The 19,076-nt window shown below is 42.5% G+C and overlaps 1 protein-coding gene across 2 annotated transcripts in view; it reads right to left on the reverse strand.

The window, feature by feature from the left end:
- Nucleotides 1-19,076, reverse strand: part of TBC1D32 (TBC1 domain family member 32) — a 503,914-nt gene that overhangs the window by 49,354 nt on the left and 435,484 nt on the right. For both annotated transcript variants that reach the window (XM_073627171.1, XM_073627170.1), the window contains exons 31-32: nucleotides 16,800-16,954; nucleotides 11,365-11,505 (exon numbers count right to left, since the gene is read on the reverse strand). In XM_073627171.1, the coding sequence (XP_073483272.1) occupies nucleotides 11,365-11,505; nucleotides 16,800-16,954 (296 nt within the window). The remainder of the gene's footprint in view (nucleotides 1-11,364; nucleotides 11,506-16,799; nucleotides 16,955-19,076) is intronic.

Below are 19,076 nucleotides of genomic sequence, written 5' to 3' on the forward strand. Positions count from 1 at the left end.
TTAGGGGGAACCCCACGTCATTTTTTTTTTTTAATTTTGGCCGGGGTTCCCCTTAATATCCATATCAGACCTGAAGGGCCTGGTATGGAATTTAGGGGGACCCCCACGTCATTTTTTTTTTTTAATTTTGGTTCGGGGTTCCCCTTTGGGGAATTCCCATGCCGTTTTTATCAATGAACTTCTATGTGTATTGTCGGCAATGCAATAGCCGCGGGTAGTTTTAAATGAGTTTTTTCCTTCAAAATGTCATTTTGCTGTCAGACTGTTCTAAACACAGGAAACATGCGCCCCTTTACAGGCACACTATAGACACCCCCCAGGTACGAAATTTAAAGGGATATTACACTTTTATTGATTGACTTTAAGTATTATTAAAATCACTGCTCCTGAAAAAACGGCCGTTTTTAAAACTTTTTTTTGCATTGATCCATGTCCCCTGGGGCAGGACCCAGGTCCCCAAACACTTTTTATGACAATAACTTGCATATTAGCCTTTAAAATTAGCACTTTTGATTTCTCCCATAGACTTTTAAAGGGTGTTCCGCGGCATTCGAATTTGCCGCGAACACCCCAAATTGTTCGCTGTTCGGTGAACTTGCGAACAGCCAATGTTCGAGTCGAACATGAGTTCGACTCGAACTCGAAGCTCATCCCTAGTTATCACCATTAAAAAAGATTATACAATCTCTCATTGTGAAAAATGTTAAAAAAATCTCTCCTTTATTTCATAAATACTAATGTTCACATCCACTTTGAATACAGCTCCGAAGCCTGTCCCCCGAAGACGTCATTCTGACTAAACATGTTGGGCGTGGCTTGTACATGATGTCATCATGTACTGGCGCCGGTCCGTGCTGTTTGCCGGCCTGATCTGGTGTCCTTCCGAGCCCAAGCTATCAGCCTCCTACAATATTTTCCGCAAGACAATTTTTTCTTCTTTGTTTGCGTTATTTTTGCACCGTATTCAAAGTGGATGTGGATAATTAGTCTTTATGAAATAAAGGAGGGATTGTTTTTAAACATTTTTTACAATGAGAGATTGTATATTCTTTTTTCAATGGTGATAACGCTGGCGAGAGTGAGTCTATGCCGCGGGGAGTCGTAACCAAAGGATGCTGCACTGTGCACATCATCGTTACACTTTGCAAATATTATTTTACAATGTGGGCAAGGAAGAACAAAAGAGTTCCTGTGGTTCCAGGAGTGCAGTTGTCCACAGGGGATGGGTGGGATGTCTCGCAGGAACATAGTAAATCAGACATGCAGATGTTTCAGTTCAGGCAGTAGGCAGAGATGTGGTCAGCAAACAGGAAAAGTATTGGTACAGGCAGCAGGCAAAAATGTGCTCAATAAACAGCCCAGGGTTAGTACAGGCAGAAGGTAGAGGCAAAACTGCACTGGTGTGGCAGCGATCAAGAATACTGTTGTTGGCTGCACTGGTCTGGTGACAGTGGGACTTGTATAGCAGTGACCAGGAACAACGTTGCTGATTTACACTGGTCTTTTGAGACAGGGAACTAGTGTGGCAGCAATAAGGAACACTGCTGCTGACTTACAATGGTCTAATGACACTAGAACTGGTGTGGCCCAAATTGGGGATGCTGTTGCTGGCTTACACTGGTGTGGTGACGATGAGGAACATTGTTGCTGGGAGACAATAGTCTGGTGTGGTGACAATCGGGAAAACTGTTATTTGTTGCACTGGTCTGGTGTGGGGGAATCGTACAAATTTCACCGTATATATGGCTGGCCTTAGCTAATAAATCTTTCAGGAGAAGACTGATAAGACAGATGAGAAATCCCTATCTAATCACTATGTCTGTCCCAAGGTAAGATGATGCCAGTGTCTGGCACAAACATGTATATGGGATATCTGATTACAATACAATATTTCGGGCACTATGATCCTCTTCCAAAACATTCAAACACACATAAACCTACTGTATCACCAACTGAATGATGTTATTATAGATATAACATAAAACCTAAAACTGTAACAATACAATTACCACAACAGATTGCTGAAAAGATAACTTGCAGTTGCTGTGATCTCTGAAATGACCCTGAACAAATTGACTTCTTCCTTATAACTAAAGTCAATCACAAAATTCTAAAAGCATGTGCCGGCAGGAGATTCAGTACAATATATTAGAAACCCCTACTTCCTGCTATGTGCATATACCTCCCTCTGTCAGTCGTGTGGAAAATACAGCATGACCATTTCTTATTTATATATTTGATAATCCGAAAACGAGGGCTACTGTTATTTTCGAGGACTAGAGCTGCTGTTTGAATATATTTAGTTCACATTAAAGAAGGCTGGAATTGAAATGCAAGTGAAATGGCTCTTTTAATTTCCTCAGCATGTATTTCACATATTTCAACTACATTCAAAGTTAATTGAAGTTGTATATTAATACATTTTCAATAGCGGTTCTCAGCACGTCCAGGATGGTGACAAATTTAGCAGTGGGAGATCACTGCTGAAAATGCCAGCTACCTACACAAGTGTATTTACTTACAATAGAAATCAGAAAAAGGTCTCGATTAATCCAGGTTTTGTGAAGATTAGGAAAATATTAGTTAGGAATTGCACAGCCTCATACTGGTAGCATGACAAAGTCTGTTCTGAGTATTTTATTCTCTGGAGATTGCTAGAAACAAAAGGAATCGTGGGAACAAGTTTAATTATTTCTCCATTGTCAATAATTTTATTTTTGGCTTTTTTGCTTATCTTTTGTTTCTGAAGTGCCATGATCCCTACATACTGTATGTTGGTTTTTATACTTTCACTGACAAGTAAACAGTCATTATTTTAGACAAAGCAGCCTAGCTAGGATTAATAATGTGTATTTGAACTTGCCCTATGACAGAAGAACCCAAGTATTTCATTTAGACAGCAGGTATCCAAAAACACATTGGCACCTAGCGTATCTGTATATGGTGAGTGAGCTATCTTTGTACTACTACAATAATGTGTGTGCCATTTACATAAAGAACATTTTGAAAAGATGTCAGCAATTGCAGCCTACATAATTTTACCATAACATGTTTTAAGTAAACATTTCAGGAAAGAAACATGAGGGCTATAACTGTTGACCTCCATTGGAAAATGCTAATCGTATGCCTATAATGTTTACCCCTGGCTTCGATACTTTCTAAGTTATTATGCCACTGACCTGTAGAGCAGGAATGTCAGAGAAAAGTCAGAGGTCCTTGTCTGCATACTGGGTAGGGACTCTATGTATTGATCCAAGAGGGTAGGCATGTTAGTCTGGCGCCTAGTATTTTCTGAATGATACACCAGCAATTGAAGCCTCCATGCTTCTCTTAGGAAAGGTGAGATAACACTTAACATTCTTAAAGTGGATGTAACCCCTCTCCTATACCCAGTGAAGTGAATAGCCCCAGATGGTACACCGAGATGAAACAAATCTCCCTACATACGTTTTATTTGTATCTCTGCTGTCTTCAGCTTTATATACTGTTTAAAAAGTGAACATTGTGTTAGATTTTGTTCTTCCTCTTTCAGCTGTGGGAGTGGAGTCTTAGCATACAGTGTGTGACAGCTGATTGGAGGAAAGGCACATACACCCACCCTCCCCTCCACATAGGCAGAGGAAGGAAGATACTTGGAGAGCTGTGCTGTGAATAGACCAAACTCTCTGCTAATCTGTTTATAGCACCCACCCTGACACAAATTTCCAGCTGCTTTAATCTCGTGTGTCGGAGAACTTGTCAGAAGTTATCATGCTAATACCAGAAGAATGGAGCAGCATAAAGACATGGGACTCAGGGCTTTGGAAAGAGATACGTAAATACTACAGATATATGTGCCCAGGTCAAATTTCATGAACGGGTTTAAATCCACTTTAGGGCTGGATTCACACTGAAGCACGGAGCAGCTTACAGCAGGGGTCTGGACCTGAAATGGACTCCTGTGCAATTCGCATCGGAGCCTCTCTGGAGATGTGTGAACTGGCTCCATAGACAGCCGGTCACAATCTCCTGACATGTAAATTGAATGCGGGGAAACCCGCATCCAGTTCGCAATAGTGTGAACCCAGCCTAACACTTACTGGAACAATTTAGGTAATGTATGCTGAATACATGCTTAGTAAAATATAGATCAGAAGTGTCAAATTCAGTTTCTTTGCAGGTTGCATCAGCATGATGGTTGCCCTTAAAGGGCCGACTGTATCTGTGAGACTATGTAAATGTATCTACTCCTAATCATATTAAATATTTTCCTCTGAATTCAATTATTACTGGTTTTAGTAATAACTTAAGACTTAAGCTGTGAGGGGCAGGTGCAGACCCGCAAAGAGCCTACTCACACTCCTGTAGCAGATGATGCAAGTCTGATAAGGAGGGTCACACACCTCTGGTATCAGCCACAAGATTTTATTGGAGACTTTATTGGTTCTGCCATGGTGTTCGATCTGAGCAGTTTCCAATAATGTTTCTTATGGGTGATAACAGTGGTGTGCAACCCTCTTTTTCAACTGGCATAGAATTGTTCTTATAATAATTATAAGCAGATGTCCAGAGCACCCCACTCCCCCTTATATTAGATGTCAAAAGACTCCCCCAGGATCAGTCAAGAGTCTTTCACCCTCCCTTACATCACAGTGCACCCACCCTTACCTTGTGCTGCTGCCAGGAAGAGGCTGAGGGCAGAGCTGAGAAACAGAAAGTGCAGGATCTGGGAGGAGGATCAGAGGTGGGCTGGAGTCAGCTGCCTGTGTCTACTGAATACAGAAACCAGGGGAGGCTGCACAGAGAGGTTCAGGATCTATAGGAGTTTTGTCCTCCTCTGTGCTGTCAACTGCAGGGACCGGGGGGGTTAAGAGATGAGCCTCTCCATGACTAAACAGAGAAGCGCAGGATCTGGTGGAGGAGTTCTGTCCTCTTCTCTACTTCTGCAGCTGTAGGAAAGGTATGAGGGTCACATGAAATGGACTGGCAGCCCAGATTCAGCATGAAGGCCTTGTGTTTGACACATGTGATATAGATGAACAGTGCTAAAATAAAGAACAACTCCAGGTACATACATTTTTTAATTTTTAGACATTTTTAGATCTTCTTTACTACTAATAGAACAGTCAGCCTTTTTTATCTACAATAATAGTATTCTTTTAGCTCAAATGAGCACTGCCAAAATGCACAACAGGAGCAACACTTTCGACTCCCAGACACATCAGAACTGGATCTATTACTAACCAACATCAATTCCAGAGTTATGCCTCTGCCCCCTCCCTCTGCTTAGTCATTCATAAACCACAACCACAGTGTCATCACAGGACTATGCTTTAATAATGACTTAGCAGAGGGAGGGGGCGGAGGCACCACATTGGAAATTCCATGTAGATAAATTTGGCAACCAGGAAAAAATGAAAAATAAAAACAGACTAACTATGAGTAAGGCCTTTATAGTCTGAAACGCATTAGTGTTGGCTCTGTTTGGAACATGTGTACTCCTAGGATGAAGCAGAGAAATTTTATTCATCCTCACCTTGTTGCCGACTATCTAAATGGAAGGACTCTTGTGTTGCGAGGTGAAGACCGCAAGTCAGGCATGGTGAGTGGAAACAGAGAGCTCTTGTCGGCCCTAATTGCATGATTGAGTTGCAGTGCCATTATACTGCATGTGTGTTACCACATCGGGATTGGTGTCAATAATAGACCCAGTTCTAATGTGATTCTGAACCAGATGTGTGGCTTCTGCTGTGCTTTCTAGCAGCACTCAGTGAAGGTAATAGAAAACCATTGTGATAAGTAAAAAACACTGACTTTTCTATCGGTTGGTGATTATCCACAAATGTAAAAACAGGATTTTTGTACTCAGCATAAAATCCTTTTCTTCAAATCCACTGAGGAACACAGTAATTCAGGGACTCTTGGGTTATAGTTCCCTACAGGAGAAATTGACACAGGCATAGAAAAAAAAAAGAGAGCATGGAAATAAGCACAAAAGGGAGCTGCCTGTGTTTCTCAATGGACTCCAAGAAAAGGTTTTTATGCCGAGTATAAAAAATCCTTGTTTCTTTCTTGTTTATTGGGGGACACATTAACTCTTTTAACTGTCGGTACATCCAAAAGCAGTCTAACAGAGGGGAGGGCAACATAGCAACACAGAGACCCAGGAGAAAATAGAAAACTGGGGACTGCCTGCAGCTCAAAGAGCCATCTGAAGTATGTAACACCCAGATTTGGCATCAAATTAGCCTTTAACATCTACCTGGTAGATGTGCAATCCTTGGAAAGTTGCTTGATACCTGAAAAGCCAAGAAGCATTAACAGATCTTGCAGAGTGCATCTTGACAGAAAACGGTGGAACCCAATTCTTAAGAACATAAGTGTCAGGACCTGGGCGCAAACCTGGGACCTCTTCTGTGTTTGGCATTGTGCTATCTGGGATGCTGGACAGCTCCCTGCCTGATCTATTGGACAATCCTGCCTGATCCATTGGAAAACCCTGCCTTGTGTCTTGATTGCTGTTGAAAGTTGAACTCCTTGCTCCTCCTGTGAACTTCCTATATAAGCCTTGTCTCTGCACTTCCTGATGCCAGATTATTGTGGTCTGATTCTGCACACTACTTGAGCTACTTCTACTGCTGTTTGGAAACGACTCTGGCTTGTGACCCTGACTACGAAACTCTCCAAATGCATCGACTCTGGCTTCTGACCCCAACTATGAAACTCTCCTCCATCAACCTTGGCTTGTGACCTTGACTACGACAGGCTCTTCTGCACCGACCTCAGCTTGTGACCCCAACACTGATCATTGGTTTAGCAATTCAGACTTTCCAATCTTTCACAGACCTGAGAACTGAGATGGCCTGACATAGTTGGCCGTTGGTCTCCACTCATTACAGGTATTCTCCTTATGGAATAATCTGGGCACAACATGGAGACCACCACACCTTCATGATCCCTGAGTGAACATGTCTCGCTAACTGAGGTTGTTCAAGGCTTACAAGCACGAGTGCAGGAGTTACAAGGAGAAGTAACTGAATTGCGAACACAACTTGCACAGCAACGTCAACAGACAGCTACTAACAGTGATTCAAACTGCTTCCCTTTGCCTGATAAATTCAATGGGGATCCTAAATTCTATAGAGGCTTCCTGGATCAATGTCGACTGCACTTTCAGCTGCTACCTTACCGATTTGCAACCCCACGCTCCAAGACAGGCTTTATTATATCTCTGTTCATTGAGGAGGCCATGGCATGGGTTTCCCCATACTTGGAGCAAGACCATGAGATTCTAGGAGATTTCGAGGGGTTTGTGACAACCATGAATTTAATTTTTGATGATCCGAATTGCAGGGCAACTGCTGAAACTGTTTTACTTAAATTGGAAAAATGTGAGTTCGAACTGACCCGTATACAGTTCTTAAGCTACATCATCTCTCCTGAAGGGCTGAACATGGATTCCAGCAAGATCCAAGCCAACCTAGATTGTCCTACCCCCAAGAACATAAAGGATGTGCAACAGTTCTTGGGGTGCATAAACTTTTACTGGAGATTTATTTGAAAAAATTCAAAAATTGTGGCCCCCCATTACTCAGGTGACAAGGAAGGAGGCACGCTTCTAGTGTTCCACAGAGGCAGAAATGGCTTTCTCACATCTGAAAACCTTATTCACCACTGCACCTGTACTGGTACATCCTAACCCAGAACTTCCATTTATAGTAGAATTAGATGCCTCCAATACAGCCATCGGAGCAATTCTTTCTCAGAGAATTGGTGAAAAGATGTTATTACACCCATGTGCATTTTATTCCTGCCAAACGACAACTGCAGAACAGAACTATGATATCGGCAATAAAGGAAGCTTTTACTGAATGGAGACACCTTTTGGAGGGCACCAGCCGAGATTTCAACCGTGTATGGCCTGCCTTAGTTGTTACATGTATAACACTAGCATCCAGTTAGAAATAAGCTTTCAATATTGGATTACTTTAAGACAAAATCTGACACAATGCTAAACTACACAATATTGCTCTGTATACAATGTTCATGCATTAGCCATTTTTTGTTACACACACACTCCCAGTTCTTCCCCAGCTTGTGTCCTTAGTATATCCTCCTTGAGTCCTCAAGGGTAAACCTAAATATATTCATATTTACCTGAAACTGTGTTTATAGCCCATATGATTTTATTCCCCATCCTTGCAAATTAACAGTATCTTGCACTTATCCTTAAAACTGGACATCAGGCAAATGATTAACTACACAAGAAAACACATAAACAGAACCATTTTTAGCCACCAAAGGATTTGAATTTCTTTCTATTCAATACTGAGATTTAAACAGCTCTGCCACACAGCACAGCTTTGTGTGGCAGGCCAAGAGACCTGTTTTTGCTCTGCTGTAGTTTAAAAACAGGTCTTCTTCCACCCCTACATTGTGAAAAGAAAGTGAGAGAAAAGCAGCAGACTGATGAGCTTATCTTTCAGTTAATCTGCTTTCTCCTCCTATCAGCATGTTCCCTGATTGCACATGAACACTGCAGCACATCAAAGTGGCTCCTTGTGCTGCTTCTCCCTGTCCCAGCCTGAGCTATACACAAAGCTGATTGGTGCCAGATCGAAATAATGGCGGCACAGTGGCGCAGTGGGTAGCACTCTCGCCTAGCAGTAAGAAGGGTCGCTGGTTCGAATCCCAACCACGACACTACCTGCCTGGAGTTTGCATGTTCTCCCTGTGTCTGCGTGGGTTTCCTCCGGGTACTCCGGTTTCCTCCCACACTCCAAAGACATGCTGGTAGGTTAATTGGATCCTGTCTAAATCGGCCCTAGTATAGGTATGAATGTGAGTTAGGGACCTTAGATTGTAAGCTCCTTGAGGGTATAGGGACTGATGTGAATGTATAATATATATATGTAAAGCGCTGCGTAAATTGACGGCGCTATATAAGTACCTGAAATAAATGAAATAAATAATAAATAAATAATAAATAAGATACTTACACTAATTCAGGGGCGTAACTAGAAATCACAGGGCCCCATAGCAAAATGTTGTATTCCCCCCCCCCCCCCCCCTGCAAACAGCCCGCCCACACAAAAAAAATGAACTAATGCCATTGAACAACAGATTACCACACCCATGTGGCACAGTACCCAGGCAACAGCTTATATTAATTTCGAACAACAAAATATGCAGTATACTGTATGCAGCCCCTGAAGGACACACATTGCTGACCTCCATGCTTTCTAACCAATTTCTGTTCTGATTAAACTTATGTGTAAATACAAGACAAATAGGGGAGAAATAAGACAGCAATGATGAGCAGAGACCCAGTGCCGAAAACTATGTCCCTTCACAGGTGCGCTTGAGCGTTCTGCCCCACCCACTCTGCTCTCTGCCTCCTGCTGTGTGCGGCTGCGTGTGTCTGGACAGGGTCGGGCTCGCGGGGCACAAGAGGCTTAACAGTAAACTTACATTCCTCACCCTCACCGCAGGGGAGGATCAAGAGTCTAGTCTCGGGAGGGGCACTGCCAGAAAATAAATTTTTTGGTGGCAGGTGTTTGGTGGCTGGTGTTAACGCTTCAATCATCCTGGCACCATGGTTGTTATGTGTCAGGATGATGGTAGCGCATTATTTCTATTATTACATTGTTATAGAAAATGAAATAATTCAACTCACCATAATGCAGAATCAGTGGGAGCCCTGAGCGTGTCACTTGCACGTCGCTTGTCACCAGATGCAGATTGTCACTTGCCACATCACCTGCCACACGTTGCAGATTGTCCACTTGTCACACGTTGCAGATTGTCACTTGCCACATCACCTGCCACAAGTTGCGGATTGTCACTTGCCACAAGTTACAGATTGTCCACTTGCCATGTCACCTGCCACACATTGCGGATTGTCCACTTGCCACGTCACCTGCCACAAGTTGCAGATTGTCACTTGCCACAAGTTGCGGATTGCCACTCGCCACGTCACCTGCCACAAGTTGCAGATTGTCCACTTGCCACATCACCTGCCACACATTGCAAATTGTCTACTGGCCACGTCACCTGCCACAAGTTGCGGATTGTCCACGTGCCAAGCCACCTGCCACAAGTTGCGAATTGTCCACTTGCCACGTCACCTGCCACAAGTTGCGGATTGTCCACTTGTCACGTCACCTGCCACACGATGCGGATTGTCCACTTGCCACGTCACCTGCCGCACATTGCGGATTGTCCACTTGCCACGTCACCTGCCACACATTGCGGATTGTCCATTGGCCACATCACCTGCCACAAGTTGCGGATTGTCCACTTGCCACGTCACCTGCCACAAGTTGCGGATTGTCCACTTGCCCGTCATCTTCCACAAGTTGCGGATTGTCATTTTCCTGCTAAGGTGGGGAATGGGGATTGTAAACTTCCTGTGTCCCAGTCTGAGTCAGGCAGCAGAGAGATGATTTAATCTCTCTGCTGCCTGCACAGTGAGTGAGGGGGGAACTGCCAGGATGCAGGGCAGGCGCCGGGGGTTAGAGATGATGTAATCTCTCTGCTCCGCCACCCGCTGATTGGCCAGTCCACCCACCGAGCCTCCCAGCTGGCAGCTTTCTGTCCACTCTCTCACCTGCCCGCTTAGCCGCTGAGCCGCGTCCGCTCACACAGTGTGACTATGCGCTCCAAGCGGACGGGCAGCTCGGCGGCTCACCCACCACACCGCAGTCACTTGCACACCGACTTACCGGGCCCCACTCGGCTGCGGGCCCCATAGCGCCCGCGTGGGTCGCTATGGCGGTAGTTCCGCCACTGCAGTAATTACATAGAATAAAGATAATAATGATGTATTATTAAATACAGAGCTGCATTCATTTGTGTCGTCCATATTTGCCTGGCATTCAGCTTTATACATACTTCTGCAGCATAATGTGGGTAAATGAAAATAATCAAATGCATTAAGCAGCTTTAGAATGTCCTTGTCACTTTTCTGTATCTTTTTATTAAACAGGTTACAAATAAAAAAAAGTGTGTTTAGTATTACACACTGGTACATTTTTAGCTGTCTGTATTAAAGCAATAAACTTTACTGATTACTGCCTCTCTCCAAGGACATTATCATGCTATGGATATTCAACAATGCAAATAAGAATTGTACTGTGGAATACTAATTGAAATTGTTACAGAGTGTATCGCTAGTTTTAAGAGGGGAGAAATAGTGAGATACTTTTAATTAATATGTATGCAGTCAAAAGTCAAAAAGTAATTATTCAGAGCAATGACTTTAGCATTTTTGGTTATTACTTAATGTAGTTTTGTATTCACTGGCAGCCCTAATCAAGGCATTACAAACCATGTTTAACACAATATAATAATAATCAGAAAGAAGTTGAACATGTCTGATATTACCTGGGAGGGAGTGAAACCAGACATGCGGAACGCTGAAAAGACAAGTGGCATTTCTGCCTTCATCAACATCTCAATGTAATAAGCAGTGCAAAAGTATATCGGGTGGATTCCAGCTTGCGCTATTTCAGCTGGCAGGTGTTTCTGAAACAAAGACATGAATACATGATTAGAATGCTTAAGTAAAAGTGAGCCATGTAAAATAACTATTTGCGTCAATGCTGTAAGTTGCATGCTTTAATATCTTACAAGTTAAGAAAACTGCTTGAAAAAATATGGTTTAATTTTTTTCTGAATGTCTCTGCATTTGTATGATTTGTTTAAAGCAAACCTGTCAAGTTGTCTATGCACAGTAGACTAATGCCGTGTACACACGGCCGGACTTTTCGACCAAACTTGTCCGATGGAACGAATCCGTCGGACAATTCTACCATGTGTGGGCTTCATCGGACCTGCAGCGGACCTTTTCTGTCGAAAATGTGACGGACTTTAGATTTAGAACATGTTTCAAATCTTTCCGACGGACTCGAGTCTGGTCGAAAAATCTGTTCATCTGTATGCTAGTCCGACGGACGAAAACCAACGCTAGAGCAGCTATTGGCTACTGGCTATGAACTTCCTTATTCTAGTCCGGTCGTACGTCATCACGGTCGAATCCGTCGGACTTTGGTGTGATTGTGTGTAGACAAGTCTGATTCGATGGAAGTCCGTCAAAAAGTCTGTCGAAAAGTCCAATGTGATTCAGTCCGTCGAATATCCGGTCGTGTGTACACAGCATTAGAGGTTCTCTTTGTAGGCCACCTTCTCTGCTACTAACACTTTTCCTGTACTCCTGCCATCCCATTTGCCGGCTGCAGTCTTCATGAGAAAGTCCAGAGTAAACTCCATAATGGTTTGTGTCAGAGCTTGCACAAGGCTAAATTGCCTTCCCTTTGCCCCAGAAAGAAGTTCTCTGGTCTGTAGGGGAGGGCTTGGAACTCCCTTCCACAGTTAGTAATATCAGTAAAGAGTGTCGATAACATAAAAAAAAAAAACGCTAGATGTGCTTCTCTGTGAACGCATTATACAAGAATATAGCAATTCATAGGACATGCGCAAAGCATATGCTCATAGGTTGAACTGGATGGACCTGTGTCTTTCTTAAGCCTTACTACCTATTAAAGTGGTTGTAAAGGCAGAAGGTTTTTTATCTTTACGCATTAAGCTAAAAAGGCTTCTGTGTTCAGCAGCCCCCCTCAGCCCCCCTAATGCCCTGTACACACGACCGGTTTTGCTGTTGGAATAAACTCTGAAGGTTTTTACGACGGAGTTCAGACGGAATTCCGCTCAAGCTGTCTTGCATACACACGGTCACACTAAATTCCGACCATCCAGAACTCAGTGAGGTACAACACATACGACGGGACTAGAAAACGGAAGTTCAATAGCCAGTAGCTTCCATCTCGTACTTGCTCCAGAGCATTTTTTTCCCCATACGTGTTCCATTGGGGAGATTTCCCTTCACTTCCTGCCTGATTTTCTTTCAATCTTGGTGATAATAGTAAACAGGACAAATGGAGAGGGTGAATCTCCCTAATGGTGACACAGACAGAAATAAAAAACGAATACATGTTCCAATCTGCCTTTAGTTATACATTAAGTAAAACAAGCAAAGTTTTCTTTGCCCTACCCCTTTCTCCCCTTCCCCCTCCCCTGTTGTCTTCCTTCTCCTCCTCCCCCTCCCCCTCCCCCCTTCCATTTCTTCTCCTCCTCTCTCCCTTCCCTCTTTTCTTTCTCCCTACATTGACAAATTGGTATGAAAAACTGCATAAAGTCCCTTTTATATGGACATTCCGATTAGGTCCACCTGTCAGTTTCGCAGGAGGATCTAATCGGGACAGGCAGGTGTCTATTTACACATGCCTATCTACAGGTCCAGAAAAAAAACAGAAAAGGACTGCATTCTCTGTGTGAAAGGGGCCTTATAATAATAAAATGCATCAGTAAAATGCTGGATCTTATGAGCTATCCATTGTTTTGATTAATTTTAATAGTCACAGGTGTGAGAGCCCAGATATAATTCAGCTCTCAGTCTGTGACCCTTACCCTATGAGAAAGCTCTGTATGGAAAGAAACGCATTGCGTTGTCTGCTACGAAGTGAACCAGTATGAACATCACAGCATTTAATATATTTCCACAAGGCTTTTAAACAGTAAGTGTCTTCCCCTTTTCTTTGTGAGTATTGTGAAAGCAAAGAATAGGTTTACCTAAAAGTGAATAAGTAGTGGTTTTGTATATACTTTCCTTGTAGAACTATAATTATTTTATGTTTACCACCAGCATCCAAAAAGTGGTATATATGTGACAGTGCCAGTTTTTTTGCACTTTGATTTACTAATATACTTTAAACTGGGGAGGTAGATCTTCCTCTCTACTAGCAGATCAGGACCCATATGGATGTGGGTTGAATAGTAAGCAGGCTTACTGGGAAAGAAAGCTCAGCACACTCTTCAAACTCTCATTTAAGTACTATGTGTTCATTTTGTTTTAATAGTTTTATTCCATTTTTCATTATTGTTACAACACAAAGTAGTGTGTTTACAATTATATTCATACTCTATAAAGGGTACAATTAACAGAGCCACCTTTATCCTGATCTTCCACCTTAGGCAACCTTCCCCTTCCCAGTAAAAAACCTTCAATGCCATCCAATCCATGGATGATCTGCATTACGTGTTTACTTGTTAAAGAAGAACTACAGTTGTGCTCAAAAGTTTGCATACCCTGGCACAAATTGTAAAATTTTGGCATTGATATTGAAAATATGACTGATCATGCCAAAAACTGTCTTTTATTTAAGGATAGCAATCACATGAAGCCATTTATTATCACATAGTTTTTCTTTTTTTTTTCTTTTTGTAAATCATAATAATAACAGAAATCACCCAAATGGCCCTGATAAAAAGTTTACATACCCTGGAATGTTTGGCCTTGGTACAGACACAGAAGGTGGCACAAACAGGTTAAAATGGCAATTAAAAGGTTAATTCCCCACATTTGTGGCTTTTTAAATCACAATTAGTGTGTGTGTGTATAAATAGTCAATGAGTTTGTTAGCTCTCACATGGATGCACTAAGCAGGCTAGACACAGAGCCTTGAGGAGGTAGAAAACAACAATCAAAAGACCTGCATAACAAGGTAATGAAACTTTACAAAGATGGAAAAGGATAAAAAAAAGATATCCAAAGCCTTGAATATGCCAGTCAGTACAGTTCAATCACTTAATAAGTGGAAAATTTGGGGATCTCTTGATACCAAGCCAAGATCAGGTATATCAAGAAAGAGTTCAGCCACAAATGCCACAGGTACTGTTTGGGATACAAAGAAAAACTTCAGGAGAAATACGGGTTGCTCTGGAAAAAGATGGTGTGTTTGTTTTTAAGGAGCACAATACGATGATACTTGAACAAAAAGGAGCTGCATGGTCAAGTTGCCAGTAATTAGTCTTTACTGTACAAGTTCAACAAAAAAGCCTGGTTACAATATGCCCAACAACACCTCATTGGCTTTTTTTGTGGCATTGGTGCAGTAAAGGCTTCCTTCTGGCACCTCAACCATGCAGCTCTTTTTTGTTCAAGTATCGTTGAATTTTGCTCCTTAAAAACAACCACACCATCTTTTTGGAGAGCACCGTCTTCTTTGTATCTTGAGCAATTCTTCCGCCAGTTGTGGCTGCAATTTTTCGTGGCCTTGGCTTGGTATCAAAAGAGCCCCTAATTTTCCACTTCTTAATAAGTGATTAAGCAGTACTGACTGGCATATTCAAGGCTTTGGATATCTTTGTATATCCTTTTCCATCTTTGTAAAGTTTCATTACCTTGTTACACAGGTCTTTTGACTGTCCTTTTCTACCTCCTCATGGCTCAATGTCTAGCCTGCTTGGTGCATCCAAGTGAGAGCTAACACATTCATTGACTGTTTGTACACACACACTAATTGTGATTTAAAAAGCCACAAATGTTGGAAATTAACCTTTAAGTGCCGTTTTAACCTGTGTGTGCCACCTTCTGTGTCTGTACCAAGTTCAAACATCCCAGGGTATGTAAAATTTTTATCAGGGCCATTTGGGTGATTTCTGTTATCATTATGATTTAAAAAGGATCCAAAAAACTATGTGATAATAAATGGCTTCATGTGATTGCTATCCTTAAATAAAAGACAGTTTTTTTGGCATGATCAATCACATTTTCAATATAAATGCCAAAATTTTACAATTTCTGTCAGGGTATGCAAACTTTTGAACATGACTGTAAACCCTCCTATCCTATTCAGCCAACGAAGCTGCCATCTTGGCCTCTGTTTGATTTGCAACTGCCATGGTGCTGCACATGTGATCAGTTATGACACCAGCCATTTAATGGTTTGATAGTTTGGTTGAGAGCACAAGCAATGTGACAGCTTGCATTCCCGGCATGTCGGGAATGTAAGTGTTTTTTGCAACTGTTAAATCGATGGGTTTAGTTCCGCTTTAACCACTTCAGCTCCGGAAGGTATTACCCCTTGCTGACCAGGCCATTTTTTGCGATATGGCACTGCATTGCTTTTACTGGCAATTGCGTGGTCGTGGCGACACTGTACCCAAATACAATTGAAGTTCTTTCTTTCCCACAAATAGAGCTTTCTTTTGGTGCAATTTAGGCTAATATGTATTCTGCTACATATTTTTGGTAAAAAAAAATCCCAATAAGCGTATATTGATTGGTTTGCACAAAAGATATATCATCTACAAACTCTGGCATAGATTTATGAACTTTTTTAAATTATTATTTTTACTAGTAATGGAGGCAATCAGTGACTTATAGCGGGACTGCGACATTGCGGTGGACAAATCCGACACTAATTGGCACTTTTTGAGGACCATATAAATATATAGGAAGACCGCCGTTCTGACATTCTACAAATGATCGCTGGGTTCCCGCTGATTGGCTCCCACTGTGTCCAATCACAGTAAGAGCGGGTCTCCGGCGGGCCCCAGACCCCGAAGAAGGAATCACGTACAGGTACCTGATTTTGTGCTCAAGGGCTGCCCTGCCGCAGTAAATCTATGTGGGACAAACCGCAAGCAGTTAAATAAGAATTATATACAAGTAATAAAAAACATGACAAAAATATATTTATAAACTTGTAAACATTCAAAATACATTGCAAGTTAATTTAAAAAAAACAACACAGTTTCCCTTTAAAGCTTTGATGCAGAGAGATTATTTCCAAATCACCTACAACACACCTTTTTTTCACTTAGATTTTTTTCTCCTTTGCATATATAAATACAATAGCTATCACAATAAATATAGTCAAAGCAGTCAAGCAGAAGTGCTTTTATAAAACTGTAATTTCCTATAGAACGAGCACAATGAATTTTAGATTTTTCTTGCTAGTGTTTACAAGATTACTTACAGAAATGTGAAGCCGTGGCAGCCAGAGATATGCTGAGACTAGGAGACTGGAAAATTTCTGCAGAAATGTTAATGTTTTTTCACCGTCTCCTGACATTATCAGAAACATAGAAGATGTAAACCAGTCATGACCAGAATAGCCTCCCTGCAAACACCCTGGGCACAAGAGCAGTCAAGGAAGTTTTAAACAGAATTTGGATTTTAGCTGACAGCAAATATTTAGCATCTGTTTAGGATTGTGGCTTCACCAACGAAGGCCACAGTAGACCTGCTGAATTTGAAAGTAAAAATACTGCTCTAAAAATATGAACGTGTGCTCTATATTTGAAATTGATTTCATTACTTTTTACTTGCCATACTTTTCCACATCAAGTACTCTCTTTATTCTGGTGCCTCCCTTTCTCCAATTTATTTACAGCTGAAGTTTATTTAAAAAGAAAAAAAAAAAAAAATCCCTACAGCTTTAGGGCCCTTTCACACTGGGGCGGTTTGCAGACGCTATTGCGCTAATAATAGCGCCTGAAAACCGACCCAAAAGTGCCACTGCTTTGTCTCCAGTGTGAAAGACCCGAGGGCTTTCACACTGGAGCGGTGCGCTAGCAGGACGGTAAAAAAAGTCCTGCTAGCAGCATCTTCGGAGCGGTGAAGGAGCGGAGTGTATACCGCTCCTTCACCGCTCCTGCCCATTGAAATCAATGGGACAGCGCGGCTATACCGCCGGCAAAGCGCCACGGTGGTTTTCAACCCTTTCTCGGCCGCTAGCGGGGAGTGAAACCCCCCCCGCTAGCGGCCGAATACGGACGGTTTACCGCCGGCGCTGCCCCTGCCCCAGTGTGAAAGGGCCCTTACTCACATTGCTTACCTGCAGGGCTTTTTTTCTCAGAGAATACGAAAACCTATTTCCATTAAAATCAATGAATGCTTTCACACTGAGGCAGTGAACAAATGCCCCTCTTCATTGAAATTGATGGAAAGCCCTTCAAAAGCGCCTGAAAAGCTCTTTAAAAGCGCTCAAATGTTTTACTGGCAGTTTAGAAGTTTAGAAGCGCCTCAGTGTGAAAGGGGCCTAATACAAAAGGAATAAATTCAATGACATTTAGAGCCCTTTCACACTGGGGCGGGGGCGACGATAAAACGCTGCTATTATTAGCGGCGTTTTACCACCGGTATGCGGCCACTAGCAGGGCGGTTTTACCCCCGCTAGCGGCCGAGAAAGGGATAAATACCACCGCAAAGCGCCTCTGCAGAGGCGCTTTGCCGGCGGTATAGCTGCGCCGTCCCATTGATTTCAATGGGCAGGAGCGGTAAAGGAGCGGTATACACACCGCTCCTTCACCGCTCCGAAGATGCTGCTGGCAGGACTTTTTTTACTGTCCTGCCAGCGCATCGCTCCAGCTCCCTCAGGGCTTTCACACTGGAATGAAAGTAGCGGCACTTTCGGGTCGGTTTGCAGGCGCTATTATTAGCGCAATAGCGCCTGCAAACCGCCCCAGTGTGAAAGGGCTCTTAGCCCTGATTCACATTTGTATGATTTGACATGCGATTTGACAAATCGGCGGCAATTGCACCGTCCTAACCGGTGCGAGACTTCATTTGCGGCGCTGCACCGATTTCAAAAAGCATAAAATTGGAAAATGTGGCGCTTACAAATAAACGTGCAAAACTAAAATAGAAATAAATGCAAATGTAAATAGACAAAGCAAAATCCATATGAAGTGAAGTCCAAATAAAATATTCTAAATGTTCTAATCCACAATGGAAAAACTTTTCAAGTGCAGTAAACCACAGACGCTCCAGAACTTTTCAGGTGCAAATCAACACCCCCATATGTGTCCCCACTCACCAAATGATGATGACCCCCAGCTTTGCAGTCTGGGGGTCACTACAGGCTTAAATAATGGTATCCACAGAAGTTCAGGGGTAGCGATGTACACATTAGATCAAAGGGTTCCTATTAGAATTTCTCAGCAGAATCGCCAGGCACCAAAAAAGAAAAAAATTGGAACTAATAGTGAAAGTACCATTTAAAAGGAATTTATTCCACATACAAATGGGTACTTACAAAATAGCTGATAAAAACAGGCATGTAAAGGGATTGTAGATGTATCCGGACGCTGCTCACGGCGTGCGTTCCAGAGACCAGGAAGTGCGTTCCACTTTTTTTGGTGCCTGGCGATTCTGCTGAGAAATTCTAATAGGAACCCTTTGATCTGATGTGTACATCACTACCCCTGAACTTTTCTGGATACCATCATTTAAGCCTGTAGTGACCCCCCAG

The sequence above is a fragment of the Aquarana catesbeiana genome, linkage group LG04 (assembly GCF_042186555.1).
Source record: "Aquarana catesbeiana isolate 2022-GZ linkage group LG04, ASM4218655v1, whole genome shotgun sequence".
Classification (NCBI taxonomy): domain Eukaryota; kingdom Metazoa; phylum Chordata; class Amphibia; order Anura; family Ranidae; genus Aquarana; species Aquarana catesbeiana.